The sequence below is a fragment of the Corapipo altera genome, unplaced genomic scaffold (genome assembly GCF_003945725.1).
Source record: "Corapipo altera isolate COAL_440 unplaced genomic scaffold, ASM394572v1 61305, whole genome shotgun sequence".
NCBI classification, from domain to species: domain Eukaryota; kingdom Metazoa; phylum Chordata; class Aves; order Passeriformes; family Pipridae; genus Corapipo; species Corapipo altera.
The window spans coordinates 7,765,592-7,780,189 of NW_020884909.1; the positions used below are offsets into that span (position 1 = coordinate 7,765,592).

The following is a 14,598-nucleotide window of genomic DNA, read 5'->3' on the forward strand; positions in this document are numbered from 1 at the left end:
CCCGCTCCGCCGGCACAGCCCGCTCCGCCGGCACAGCCCGCTCCGCCCGCCGGCAGCCCCCGCCCGGCCCCAGCCGCTCCCGGAGCCGCGCCCGCCCCGTGCCGAGCTGGGCCGAGCCGTGCGGGGCCACCCCGGGCCGGGCCGGGCCACCCCCGCTCCCGCCTCGGCAGCGGCACCGCACAGCCCTGGTAGGAAATGAAACACCTCGGCGGGGTCCCGGAGCCCCGCGGGGAGGAGGAGCCTCACACACGTCAGGGCCGGGGCTGGGGCGGCCCGGCCGCGGCACCGCTCGGCTGCGATCGGCCCGGCTCAGCCCGGAGGCCCCGCGAGTTCGGAGCCCGGCCCGGCCCGGATCCCCCCCAGGTTCGGAGCCCAGCCCGGCCCGGCCCGGGCGGTGCTGCCGCGCCCCGCGCTCCCTCCGAGGGCCGGACCGGCCCTTCCCAAGCTCGGCAGGCACGCTCGTCACGGGTTTGCAGCCTGATCATTAGAGATACCCACTCCCTTCGAGACCCTTACTATGAAAGCCGCTTTCCTATCAACCTTCCTATGAACAGCCGCTGTCACAGGTCTGTGGGACAGAGGAATGGCCTAACGGGGCTAGTTCAAGAGAGCAAGTATCACCAACTGATCCAAGATTTGCCTCTGTACTTTCTTGCACCTCCCAAATCCAACTATTAAACTCCCTTGGAGGGTCTGAAATGCATCTTAAATCAAGATGCAAAGCAGCTTTTTAGTCATGTTGTAGCACACAAAGCCCATTACCTAGGCCTCGGCTAAATGCTTTATTACTCGACAAGATGCTGTGAGGATGTGATTAAATTTGGGACTTCAACAAGTGTGTCTGCAGCCTCTGAAGAGGATATTCTAACTCCACCATGATGGGAGAGACCCAAGCCATGTCAGCCATGCAAAATCTGAATACTATAAATCCTTACATTACAATTTTATAAAGTGCTTTGTGTTTATATCTAAAAAACAAAAGGCAATAAAAGATAGACTGTATCATACTTGGTACCATTAAAATGATGCTAGTAAGGTATTTTCAGTATTTTAGGGGTTTTTTATACTCTTATACTATATGTGGCAATTCCCTGAATTCATTCTGAAGCCTCCCTGAAGCTTCAGAAGAAAAATCTGTGCTCTTGTAGAAGAATAGGGTTCATTAAAGCATGCATTTGAGCAAACCCTCAAAAATATAGAATTAGATGGACTTTGCAAACAGATTTAAGTAAAGGTAAGTCCATACGAAGTCTTGAAAGTATCCTTTACCACTTGGGAAAAAAAAAAAAGAAAAAATCTTTTCTACCCTTTTTGTTTTACTGCCACAACATCCTTCTTTCAAGATCAAAAGCTTTAGATCAAAGCCAAGATCAAACTCAATGCTTTAAATAGAAGCAACTTCACTATGAACCATTAAACAAAGAAGAACTTTTTAACACAGATATCACAGTAGAAAATCTTACTACAGTCTTTTATTTTGTACTCACAAGGTCTACTTGAAACTAACATATTTTTGTTTTGTAAAGCCATGACAAATTTTTTACTATGATAATTCTGAAAGCTCCTATAACTTGACTCTTGAACTGAGTGCATTTGAATGAAGAAAGAAGAACAGAGCATAGTTCAAAGAGAATGAACAAAATTACAAACAAAAAATTATGTTAATCGCAAACACAGATGAATGCAACTACCTAAAGTATTTCCTTGGATCAGTTAACAAATTAGATTGAATATTCCCACAGAAGTAGTTATGGGAAACGCTGGACCACAGAAAAAATGAAACATATTTATACTTTAAATCCTTCAAAGAATTACACTTTCTTTCCTGTCAAATGTTTGGAGGAAACCAGGGAAAAAAAATTACCAGAGACACTGATTGTCAGACCTGCAGACCCTGAAGCTGATTTGGGATGAAAATCCATAAACATACAAATATACTGTGTGTTAAACCCCAGAGGCAGCTCCTGTTTTCTTGTTAATAGCTGCAGAGTAGTGAAGGAAACTCAAGGGGAATTGTTACTGACTTTTCCTATTGGTAATATACCCTGTGGAGCCAACAGCTGGGGTTCCCTGGAGCTGGCTGCTGTGCACATCCTACCTGAGACACTCAGCTACTGAGATGAGAGCCCTGCAGCACAAGGTGAGAGCCAACATGCCAGTGCAGACACCTGCAGAGGGAAGAGGGCAGAGACAGAAACAGGGTGGGCCTAACAAGCTGCAGTCACACCACGCTGGTTGTGCAGTCAACTGTTCACTTATTGATACTGAGATTTAGCTCATAACCAGACCAGGAAATTTTGCTGGGATTGGAAGAGAGAGCATGGAAGAGAGAGAGCAGATGAAGAGGAAAAGAAGAAGGGAACTGGAAAAAAGGAGAGAAGGAGGTTAAGGGAGGTAGGGGGGAGAAGATTTTTTAAGAACATTTTGTCTCCTACTGTATTCCTCTGTACTTCAAAAGCTTACTTACACCAGATAAAAGAGTGATGGTACACCCAGTTTAAAGTGAGAATGACTGCATTACCCTCTATCAACTGTCCTGTTGGCTGTCCACATGACACTGTCATACTTAAATCCCTTCACAATAGAAATTAGGAGATTAGTCCATCCTCTGTGTCCTTTTTCACTTGTGAAGACTTTGTTTCAGAGACTACTAATGGAGCTGTCCTGTATAACAGTTAAAACATGTCAAAACACGCTAGGATCCTTCAGTCTTGCAACGTCAGGATTAAACATAACTGCATTTTGAAAAATAGGGGGAGAAAGAAGCACTTTCTACCAACTGGGTGAAGGTAGGTCTAATATCCTGGTAAATAACTTAGGCAATGGTTTACACCAGTTCCTCTTCAAGCCAGACCAGATCCCAAGCATAAAAGGAACTTTCAGAATTGTGAAAACAATAGGGGATTTGTGCAACAGACAACTGTTTCATTTTACATCGAAACAGAAACTGGTTTTAAATTGTTCTGGCTGTGATGGCTAATGGAGATATTTCATAACTAAGTGAAAAACTATAATCATGCACTTTGCATACGTTGTCTGTAACTTCACTTCCTCTGTGCTGCCCTTATGCAAAGACAGTAAGTATTGACAAACCAAGAAGGTAGTTTTACCTAAGGTGAACATTGAATCAATACCATTTTAGGCTTTCCAGCAGTCCTCAGATACTGGAAGGCAAAAAGAAAAAGATGAAAATGTGGAATAAAAATATTTACTGTAAATGAATTTCAGAAGAGCTCCTGCAAAGCAGAGGAAATTGATAACTAATGCAGTCGTTTTCCAGCCTCTCATTTCTAGAGATATTATGTTCCCCTCAATTACTGAAATTTACACCACATATACACCCTGACATTTATATATTCAGATCTGCACGGACACCAGCAAGAGCACAGAAAAGTCATTTTCTCCTAGATGATGTAGCTAAGTTCACCAGTCTACAAATTGCAATTTTGTAGCTTTTTACATCTTCCCATTTAACAGAAAACAAAAAATGGACTCCCTCCTAGTTTCATCGTACCATATTAGAATGATACAGCTTACTTTCTAAGGTTGATGCCATCATCTCTGCAATATCAGAAATGGATAATTTAAAGGCACTACGATAAAATGTAGGGTATACAATTGTTTTCTTACCACACAGATGATTTACTGGGAAAAAAAGAACACTAGTTAGAAAATTAGCTTACTTGGAGACTGAGAATATAGTGTGCCTTCAGAACAGTCTGTATGACCTGAAAATTGTTTCAGCAGGAAAAACCTGGCTTCCAATCTTTTGTAAAAAAAGTTCAGAAAATGGAAGCACAGAAAAGTATTTTATCCAGTAGCTCACTAGATGATCAAATATGTCTTGCAGCATTTGACTGAGAAAACAATTGTAAGGATTTTAAAACACTACTGTTACCAGAATTTGGCAGAGAAACTAAGCAGGTAGTGGGCTACATCTGAAAATGACAAAATGGTTAGTGCATCCACATTGCAAGAAACAGTAAATCTGCAGCAAATAAAAATTACTGAAAAAGAAATCCAGCCCAGAATGTTCTCCTATAAGAACAGTGAGTTCTCCAACTGATTTTGTGCAGTTTTCATGTGTACAGCTTTATTCATTGAAATGGAAAATCAAGTTTTTCTGACATTATTCATTTTCTAAGAAAGATGATCATGTTCTAAATGTTCTAATTCCTCCAAGAGTCACTGTGGTGATGTAAACACATTCTTTTCAGGTCAGCATGCTGATCTGATATTTTTCAACACAAACATCCCTACAGAGAAATTCTGTTCAAGTCAAACTTCCTCTTCCTTAAAATATGTCTACCTCCCCTACTGAAACAATAGAATCAGCTGGGTTGGAAAAGACCTCCGAGACCATCAAGTCCAACCCCAATCCAACCCTGCCGTGGTTCCCAGACCATGGCACTGGTGCCACAGTGAGGATGTACTCTCAGCACACTGCAACAGGACTTTCACATACTATGGCAGAAATGTTTTTCAAATTGGTGATCCAAGTATATCCTTCATATCCACATTAGCAACTCTGCTTTGTGAAGAAAGTTACTACGTAAAGATGAATCACTGAATCCCCAGAACCACCTATTTAGTTGCAAGATCGGATTCATAATTTTATAAAGAAAGCATCTCTAACAACAATACCACAGGATCTCTAAATAATATGTTTCTTACTAAATAATTGTATGTAGCATATATATGATATATAGCATATGATATATGATTTATGTATCATATAGGGTTATATTATCTATATTATGATAAAATATTATCTATACTATGAGAATATTTTTAGAGTATGCTAAAATGGTCTCTTTGGTTTCTTCCTCTTCTAATTTCACTAGGTCCTCTCACTACTATACAGTTGCCTCTGGAGCAACTGGAAAAGTAGTTTGCTGGTTTACATTTAGACCTTTCTGCTTGAGAACTACTGCCACGTGCTCTGAATTTCCAACGCAGTCCAGAGTACAAGTTACAACATCTTTCTCTAAAAGTAGCAAGATATAACTCTTTTTAATACAATCACATATGGACATAAACCCTCAGATTTTAGGTTGGCCCTGCACTCCGTAATGAATCAGCAGGTCACGCTTTTTGGGTTAGCACTACAGAGGGATGCATGGACATCAGGTGCATAGTATGTGTTTTTACATGTGTGAAATACATCTTCCCCACATATTCACTCCTTCCAGTCACAAACATGTCTTTCTAAAAGCTTAGAAAACAGGGAAATTTTCAAGGAAGTAAAATTTAGAGTGTTCTTTTAAAAACCCAAGACCACTGGGAACGGTAGGTGGCAACTTGTTTCTGTCACATAAAATTTCTACCTCAGCTTCAGGCCCTTTATCCTCCTGCACTAAAAAGATCTCAAATATTATTTCCTAGAGTAGCATTTGACTTTTCATTATGTCATAACCTCATTCCGATGCAATAAAACTACTTATAAGGAACCCCAAACTGGAGAGATTTCAGGCATACCAAAGCTTACTCTTTCCTAATTAATAGAGAAAAGCTGTTTTCTTGAAAGGTAGCACAAAAAATATTTTAAACCTTAATGGTTTGTTTCCATTGAGTAAAGAAAACAATGAGCAGGCTAAAAATTAATTGGTTGCTAACTTCTGTGCTTTTCTTCGGATGTTTTTACAAGAAACGAATTAAAATCAATGTTTATTGCTATGCAAGCCCAGCTGTGTCCTCATTAAGCAAGTCTACCTTCAACATTTCTGTGAAAAAGAGGGCCTGTCCTCCCTCTCTTTGCTATGTTTTCACCCCCTGCACATGTAGGTGGGAGAGTGGGAGCTTGGGAATGTGAACTCAATCCAGCATTGATCAGCCAGGCAGGAAACTGTTATTGTTCTTAGATACCAAACACAACTCCTTTCCAGTACGCAGAAGCTCAGCCATTCTGCACATAACACAGCTTTTGTGTTCAGCAATGCAATTAATAGGAAAAGGGAATGAAAATGACTGCCTGAGATTTATTAAACTTAAAAGAGATCCTAATGAACAAACAGAAGGAATCCAGCCCACACTTACTGCAGAAATCGAACATTAGTTTCAAACGCACTTCAACGTCTCGACCAAGTTATTACTTGTGCAAATTTACTCTACTACTACAAGTACTTTACCTCTGAGCTGAACACACATGATACTGAAAGGCAGTCTGAAGAAAAACAGAATCACTTTTGTGAAAATCTGGCTTTTAACTGAAGAGGTAAGTCAATGTTTTAGCAGGTCATAAAACTAAATCCAGTAAAGTATCCTCCTCATCCTTAATGTAGACTCATGGTCCCAGCTGAGAATCTCAAAAGCTTTTTTTTTTTTCTTAATTATTCACTTCATAAATTGAGACTCCTAAATTAAGACTCCTAAAACCCTGTTTTAAGCTTCACTTTTGGAATTCAGAACAACAAAGGCACTAAAATGTTACAGTCAATACTTTCAACTCTAACTTTTAAAAGTTACATTCAACCTAGACACCAAGTTACTCAGTGCCCCCTGAGCATCTAACCTGAGGCAGCATGTTACCCCATTTTAGAATGTAATCACACAATACTTTGTAACAACACTATTCGGATCTCAAATGTCTGTGGTTTTCTCCTAAATCAGCAATCACATGCAATGCAGAAGAAACTTAAATCAAACCCTCCAAAATGATAACAATACTTTAAATCACACCTGAACTTCAAGAGTTCCGTAACAAATTTGTGTCCTTACTAACATTTAATGATGTATCTTTTTATATAAACCATTTTCATGAACTTTTGAACTATTCTACAAACAAAAATACACCACTGTTGTGCCTCATTTAGCAGTACCTTAACTGCAATTTACAAGAATGGCTAAATAAATTACAAGGCCATTTTATGCCAATAACCTTCTTTAGATAAATACAGATCTATTTAAATAATAACAGACCTTACATCTTTTTTGACAGTTTGTTGCAAACAAAATTCTCTGTATCCTGTGGTCTATCTAGAAAACTTTCAGGTGGATAATCTATTTTTTTCGGAGTCAACAACATAGAGATTGAGTTTGTCTGTCTTGTTTATCTTCATGATTCATCTAACATTTATGCATGCTACAGTACTATATACATTGATTACAGTTTTATATCTTCCCAAAATCTTTATTCTAAGAAAATGGGATGCAATGTTGTCAGTAGAACTGATAATCTCAGAAAAAACACAGCACTAATAACTCACATTCAAAAACTTCTTTCTTATTGTGCTTGCTATCACTACAGAAGACATTAAACAATTGATATTGTTGATTTATGCTCATTTACATTTTTAAAAATTTAAGAAAGATCTTTTAATCTTCCAGTCTGCAAACTTGCTAATACAAAAAAATTACCAATTTTCTTGAGTGGAAGTGCCTATTCATCAAAGTGTGATTTCCACGTATAAGAACAAGTATATATGTTAAGGCAGCAGTTATGCTTTCTTCAGATTATTTCTCAAACAGAATTCAACCATCAGTTGAATCAGTTATATTCTCTGTGCTGGTATTAAAAACACACACAAAAATCTCCATGTTCAGATAAAAAAATAATCAAGTGGTAAGTATCCCCTAAGTATTTAATCAGCAGCCTGCTGTTCTTGGGACTAATACTTAACACTAATTTTGAAATTAATGTGAGATTCACTATTAAATGTTATTAAATACCAAAGAAAATTATACCTCTCATAGACCCTTCCCATTTTTTTCCCCAAATCACACACTTGAATGAGATTTACATACTTAGGAGGTCATTCCCACTGCCAATGCCTACAAATTTACAGTATCTCAACAAACAGCAAGCATTTCACTTCTTTACTGTCTCATGTTGCCAACCACCAATATATAGTTACTATGTACACCCCAAAAGGAAAACTTCAAGATAAGGCATGACTAGCAATGACAAGAAATATCAAGTGTTAACAACCCTAAGCCATACTCTGATCCAATAAGAGTGATTTTTATGCAAGAAAAATTTTCTAGTACCCTCTATAAAACTGGAGTGCACAACTGGAGTTTAGTAAGAGCATTCTTTTGAAAAATATTTGAATGTGGTAACTGACCATAGCTGCTACCCTGTGAAGCATTCTCCTGTAGAGCCATCCCTTCATCCATATTTTTGTCTTAAAAAAGGGAAACAGGAAATCTATACAGCTTATAATTGGGGCAAAAGCCAGGACCCTTCTTAACAGCAAACTGCTTTATCAGAAATCATATTAAGTACTTGAGCTGCTGCTGTAATATCCTCCTAAAATTTATGAAACCACAGAAGTACTCGACTTGCATTGATTTAGAACTGTTCGCAAATTATATTTCAGCTTAAATTTTTAAACAGTTTTGCCATGAGTTTCCTCTCCAATCCATTTTTTCTTTGAGTAGGACAATCAGGGAATCACAGAATGATTTGGGTTGAAAGGGATCTCAAGCATCATCTAGTTCCAACCCACCTGCCATGGGCAGAGCTACCTTCCACCAGACAGGCTGCTCAAATCCAAGAGCCAATCACGTACAAACAAAACTCTTTATTTAAAATCATACCTGTTATAAATTCAGGTAATGATTTAAATAACATAATGTAATGAGAAGAGCAAGACTCCAGAAGGGACTGTGAACTGGTATTTTATATTTACCTTTGGTATTCCAGAAGTGTCAAGCCAGTTCCGGAAGATACTTTCAACAGTTAACCCGGATCTTGGGGAGGGGAAAAATAAATTAGAAGACATGCACAAAAATATCATTTTTTTTCATATACAAAAATAACCCTTTAGAAGCTAAGGAAACTCCCTAATTCCAAGTATTTGTTGTACTGCAGTGGTACTACATTCTTGGGTTTTTAATGAATAATACCATAACGGGTCACACAAGCAAATCAGGCAGATCAGGTTTTCTGTGCTCAAAACTCAAATGATAAATTCAGTGCTTATGAGGATTGACAGAGAAAGTATTAGGTGGTAAACCACATTTATGGAGCACGTGAAGTATGAACAGGTCCTCTGCTTCTCACTGAGTGGCTTTTTGGTTTCTTTACAGGAAAAAAGTCTTAGGCAAGCACATTTATACTGAAACATTCAAAACCAGTAGTTTATTAAAGCAGCAGCCTAAATGTAAAGATAAAACACTAAATTAAATTAAATACAAACTTCCTCAAACTTTTAGGTTTTAAAAGGCACTGATGGATATTAATTCTCAAAGTTACCAAGTATCTAATAAACTCTAGCTTTGTCTTTTCTGCACTTTCTTTATATCCTGATGAAATCACAGTGAAATCACAGAAAAGTTTGGAGCTCCAGCAAAAGGAAATAGTCTCTTATGATCAAGCCCTGTGGGACTGAAATAACCACATGCTAAGTATTTGCAAATTCAGACATCATATTTCCCCTTTTACTTTTGTAGCCAACTTCTGTTGCATTTACTTCAGCTCTGGTTGGAGACTTCCCAACTTGCAGGGAACTCAAATAAAAAGAAATTTAAAACAATTTTTTTAAAAAATGACACTGTCCATGCAGTGTGCTGTGTGCCAGTGCTGGAGAAAGGGAGTTGGAGAAACCCTCAATGAATGCAAATATTCTGAGGAGCAGAACAGATGTGTGTGGTCCTGTGCATGGGGATGCCTTGGCAAGGCTCGTTCTCACACTTGCAGCTACTTTCACATGTGGAATGCAGACTCAGAGCAAGCAAAGCATTCATGAAAAGAACAACCATTTCAAAGCTCTGAATCAGGAAGGCAAAGCAACTCAATACAACTTTTTCTCTGATCACGTGATTCAAATAATTGCAGCAGTCAAGCAGAAATGTTTCTACACAGCTAGAATTCTGAATTTTAAGGAAAACACCACTGTGCATGTTTGAATATATAAATAAATTTGTTACAGAAAACTTAACATGTATGTGATGCTTGTGTAGTGTTCCACATTCAAATAAATTATTAAACATCCAGGCTTGTTCCTTGATATTTATTCAAACTTATGAAATTTAGAGCATTTGACTGCTATATCCTTCAAAGTATAATTGCCTTCACCTTACCATCATGCTCTAAAAATTGGTGTCTAGTCTTAAGTTAGTTATCTGAGTCCCTTCTACAGGGAATAGAGAAAAGGAAGAGTATTTCCAAACAGTTAATCAACGTACTTTCCTCAGAATAAGATGATGTTCTTGAGTTCTCTTTTCTGTCTGGTTACTAGAAAAAGTGCATACAGGACTAGCTTAAAACTGGGCACCAAAATTTTACACAGTTAAAGGTGTAAATGTGGATTGTACCACTTATTCCATCTCAGGTACTACAAGCAGAATAACAATTTTTTTAATTTGTTATTGCATGAATCAAAACAAATACAGCTCAGTGTTCTAATGCTGAAGCAGAACTAGGAGCTGGGGAAAATTCCCTTATCTGTGCATTTAGTTTGTCTTACCAAGGGATAAGAAAACAGCCTCACAATGCCAGGTAGTCCTTTTTCCTCCCTCCCCCAGAAGCTAAACTTACACTGTGAGATTTCCTTATGATAAAAAAACTCCGCAAAATAACCTACGTTACATTTGCTATGTAGAGCATTTATATAATACATCCCCTAATTTCAAAAACTGGCATTTGTGACACTGAGGGGAATCACACTGCTCTGCCACTACACTAACCCAGGCAGTAAACCACTAGACAGTTACTCGGCCTTTCCTAAAACTATCCTTTTCCCCAAGGGCAAAGACAAGGGTGCTGCTGTTTCTCTGCCTGCAGCACCCCCAGTTTCAGCCAAACACCTGCCATATGACCATATGCAATCTTCTTTGTTTCTATTTGGACACACCTTTTTTTATTCCAACTTAGGACATTCTTGTTGGCACCTATCAAAAGAAACAACTTGGTTCAGCAGTTTACAGGCATCCACTATTTTTTTTTAATATATTAGTAATAAGCAGACCTGCTCTGAACCTTTTAAGAGTCAGTACTGAAGAACTGTGAAGACGTTGGAGGCTTCCACTAACTTGCTTGGCTTCAAAACAACCCCCAAAAATTTATCACAAACTATTGCTGTTTCAAAAAAAAACACATGGTAGGAAAGGACAGACGGCCTGGTATTTGTAGAGGCTGCAGTTCAGTGAGGGCACTTACCACCCACTTAGGTTGCAGTTAAGCATCTGTAAGGGCTTAAATGTGGTGTTTGTGTGAATTTCTGGATGGGTTTCTGTTTAAGATTCTGCACTGGACTGTGGGATCTGGGTTCCATTGTTCAGGTTCTTCAATTGCTTCCTACTGCAGTTCCCTGCTGTAAAATGAGAATGGGTTTACATCCATTATCTCCCCCCTTTTCTATTTGTTTAGATGATAAGCCAATCAGCCTAGGAATTATTTCCTGACATGCATACATACAGTTCATGGCCAGATTCAATGCTTCAGAGCAAGGTCTGTAAAACACTAACATTAACGATAACTTGAAAATGAGCATTTAAAAAGATGTCTATATATCAAGTTTTCATTGCACAAGGCCCCAGGGCACTCTACAAACTTCAGGATAAACCCACTTACTTCCTAAATCAAGAGGAAGAAACCATGAAAGTGTGAAATTTTTTTTTATATGTAAAGGAGGATAGAAAAGTCTGCCATATCCAACTGAAATGAATAGCTGAGTAGTTTGAAATTGATGCATTATTTTAGTACTTAATTGACAAATTATGAAGACATCCAAGGAATGTAGTTAGTGAGTCTGGGTTACTAACAGTACAAATAGTAGAGCTGTACCACAAGCCTTCCTTTGTCTATCACATATTATTAAAATCATAGCTTAGTAGTAGACTTGATTATTTTATTGAATGAAATGAAATAAAAACTACGAGCAGAAAACTCCAAAGACCAGAACTGACCTGCTCAAAAAAAATCTGCAGTCACAAAGTAGCTGCACAAGCAGCAACTCTTTAGAGATTTAAAGATTTATCTGAGACTAGTGAAACTCCCCCTCTGTTCCAGGGGTAAATATTGAGCCTTGGCCCAGCTCACGTGCTGGGCAGATGTGCAGAGGATGAAGGTGCAGCACAGACTGTGGGTGTGAGCCTTGGGGAGAACAGAGCCACCAGGAGCTTTATAAAACCTAGTGCACTATATTATAAAGACACACAGGAGGGGTTTGTTGGTGTCTGTTTTGGTTTGTTTGTTTTTTTCAATGTAGTGAAGTCTCAAATGATACATGAGCAAGTCAAATGCCTCAGTTACAGGTGGGAGGTACTGCAGCTGTTCTGCAGAAGGGCCAAGGTAATGTGAGACTCCAGCCAGTGCATGGAATATTTTAAAAATCTTTCTAAACAGAAAAGGGTAATGATGAATCTCTGTTTGTCCTTCTCACCAGTAGCCCTTCACACAGACAAATAATCTGCCTTAAAGGCAAGTTAAGAAATTATAAAGGCCCAGAAGGCAGTGCTCAGCCTATCTGGTATGAGCATTCAGCTGCAGTCCAGAACCAGAAGGATCCTCCTCCCAGGATGAATTCCTGCAGCCAGCATGCCATGATAATTGAATCAGAGCAGGAAGGGAAGGAGCCCTATTAACCAGGCATAAAAATCTCCTCCTCTGAACACAGAAGGCAGCAAAAATCAGTGACTGCCCCTTAAAAAATTACATCTGTATCTTGGAACTACTCATCACTGGGAATGAACTTTAAAATCTCCTTTAAATAAAAACTACAGGAATTAAGTACCGAAAGGTGAAAATCTTTTAGATGTAGCCACTGTATCCAACAGCAGAGAGTGAGTTCATGTTACATCACTGCAGTGTAGTAATTATAGAAAATATCCACACTCTTGGATGACCATTTTTTGCCAATATTTATCCTGTTCTCATTACAACCATCTCCCATAAGCCAAGTTCTACTGCTAACTACACTAGTTTCCCTCTGTTGCCACAGCTGAGGGCAGGATTTGGATTGATTATCTACTACACATTTCTCTTTTCTTCTTTTTTTTTTTTTTTTTTTTGTTTAAGACCAGCCTCCATTACAAACTTCGGTGTCTTAGAGTGCTTAATATTTGTCAAATTTGCAGCATTTAGTTTAAACTTTTAAAATTTGCTTGGTAGAATTGCACAAGTCTGGAAGGTTTTGTGTGCTACAAAGAATTTTGTTGCTCTAGTATGGAAATGCACTTCATTCCCACAACAAACTTTGTGTAAAAAAGAACTGATCAATAGATGATCTCTAAAAATAATTCATTTTCTCTTTCCTCCCTTTTCTTTTACCTCAGGTGAGTATTTCTGAACTAGGAACAGAAAGTGTTTAAGAATGAAAAAACATCCTTGCAGCAGATAAGAAATAAAGGCCTTCTGTATATCCAGATACTCTATTATTCTTGCATTGCTGTTGAAATCTGCATCCAAGGTAATTTTGGTTCAGATATGCTACATATATGACTGTAAAATGAATTACCATAGATCTGAAATTTTGTTCATACATTCTGGAGTGTGATGCATCACAAATGGAGCCATACTTCTTTTGCATTAATCTCACTGAAAGTTAAAATATACTGGCATGTGTATAGGCAGAAAATTGGATGCTTATGCAAATAACATTTTGCACTTGGTTTGGACTTCAGAGAAACATAAGAAAAAAAGGAAGGAAAACGAGTTTTCTTAAACAAATTAATGTATAATCATACCACTAAAAAATCCACTTTTGTATATATTCCATATATATATATAATTCCTGCTTATATTTTGGCAGGAAATTATACTCAGTTAGATAAACAAAGTATCATCCTTCAGTACATCATTGGAAAATGTAACACCACCCTAACTAAATTCAGAGTGTCACAAAACACATTTTCTCAATGATAATGAGCTTCTTTGTCCCTCAACCTTTAGGAACAGAAGTGTTTCACTAAAAAACTCAATACATTTGACTTCGATGAATTTCTTCTCTCCTTTTTTTTTTCTCCAAACCACTCATCCAGAGTTATCACCACTTTTGGAATACTGGTCTTCAAAGTTACATTTTTCAAGTAAATACATTATTTTTTAAAAGTATAATATGTAAAGCTCCACTATAAAAGAATCTGTATTTGTAGCACAGTCTACAGTAGCACAGAACAAACCAACAGATAAGCAGGGATAGATTCCAAGTGCTGCTGAAGACAATCTGAGTCATATCCAACCAGCCACAGTCACACACAGGAGGATTCTGGAGGACATGTCAGACAATTAATGCTGGATTTCCATCTTTCCTCTCTGGGTACACTGTATGACAGGGAGGAGATGGCACCAGACTACTTCTTGAGAAAAATGCATTTTCTCTGGTTTGCCAGATGCATAGCAAGGTTCTGGCACCCTTGCTCCTGGGGGCCACTTGCCAAAGGAAGCTGGCAGGCAGAGCAGAGGGTAATTTGGGTGGGTAGCTATGCCTGGAACTTCAGTTGCACAGTGAACACAGTTAGGACAGCACTTCTGACCTAACAGGCAAGTTAAAGGCACTGCTCAGGGAGAGCAGGCACAGCAATAAAACGGCAAGGCCCACAAGGTTTTGTGTCCATATGTATGGGAATTTTCAGAGAAACACACACTTAAAAAAACCAGAACAATACTAAATGAAATCACTAAATGAAATCACACTATTTCTGGCTAGCACAGCT

The 14,598-nt window shown here is 38.5% G+C and overlaps 1 protein-coding gene across 11 annotated transcripts in view; it reads right to left on the reverse strand.

Annotated features, from left to right (window-relative positions):
* AOPEP (aminopeptidase O (putative)) overlaps positions 1 to 14,598 on the reverse strand; it is a 157,830-nt gene that overhangs the window by 83,484 nt on the left and 59,748 nt on the right. For all 11 annotated transcript variants that reach the window (XM_027653271.1, XM_027653268.1, XM_027653273.1 and 8 more), the window contains one exon: positions 8,631 to 8,691. In XM_027653271.1, coding sequence (XP_027509072.1) covers positions 8,631 to 8,691 — 61 coding nt within the window. The remainder of the gene's footprint in view (positions 1 to 8,630; positions 8,692 to 14,598) is intronic.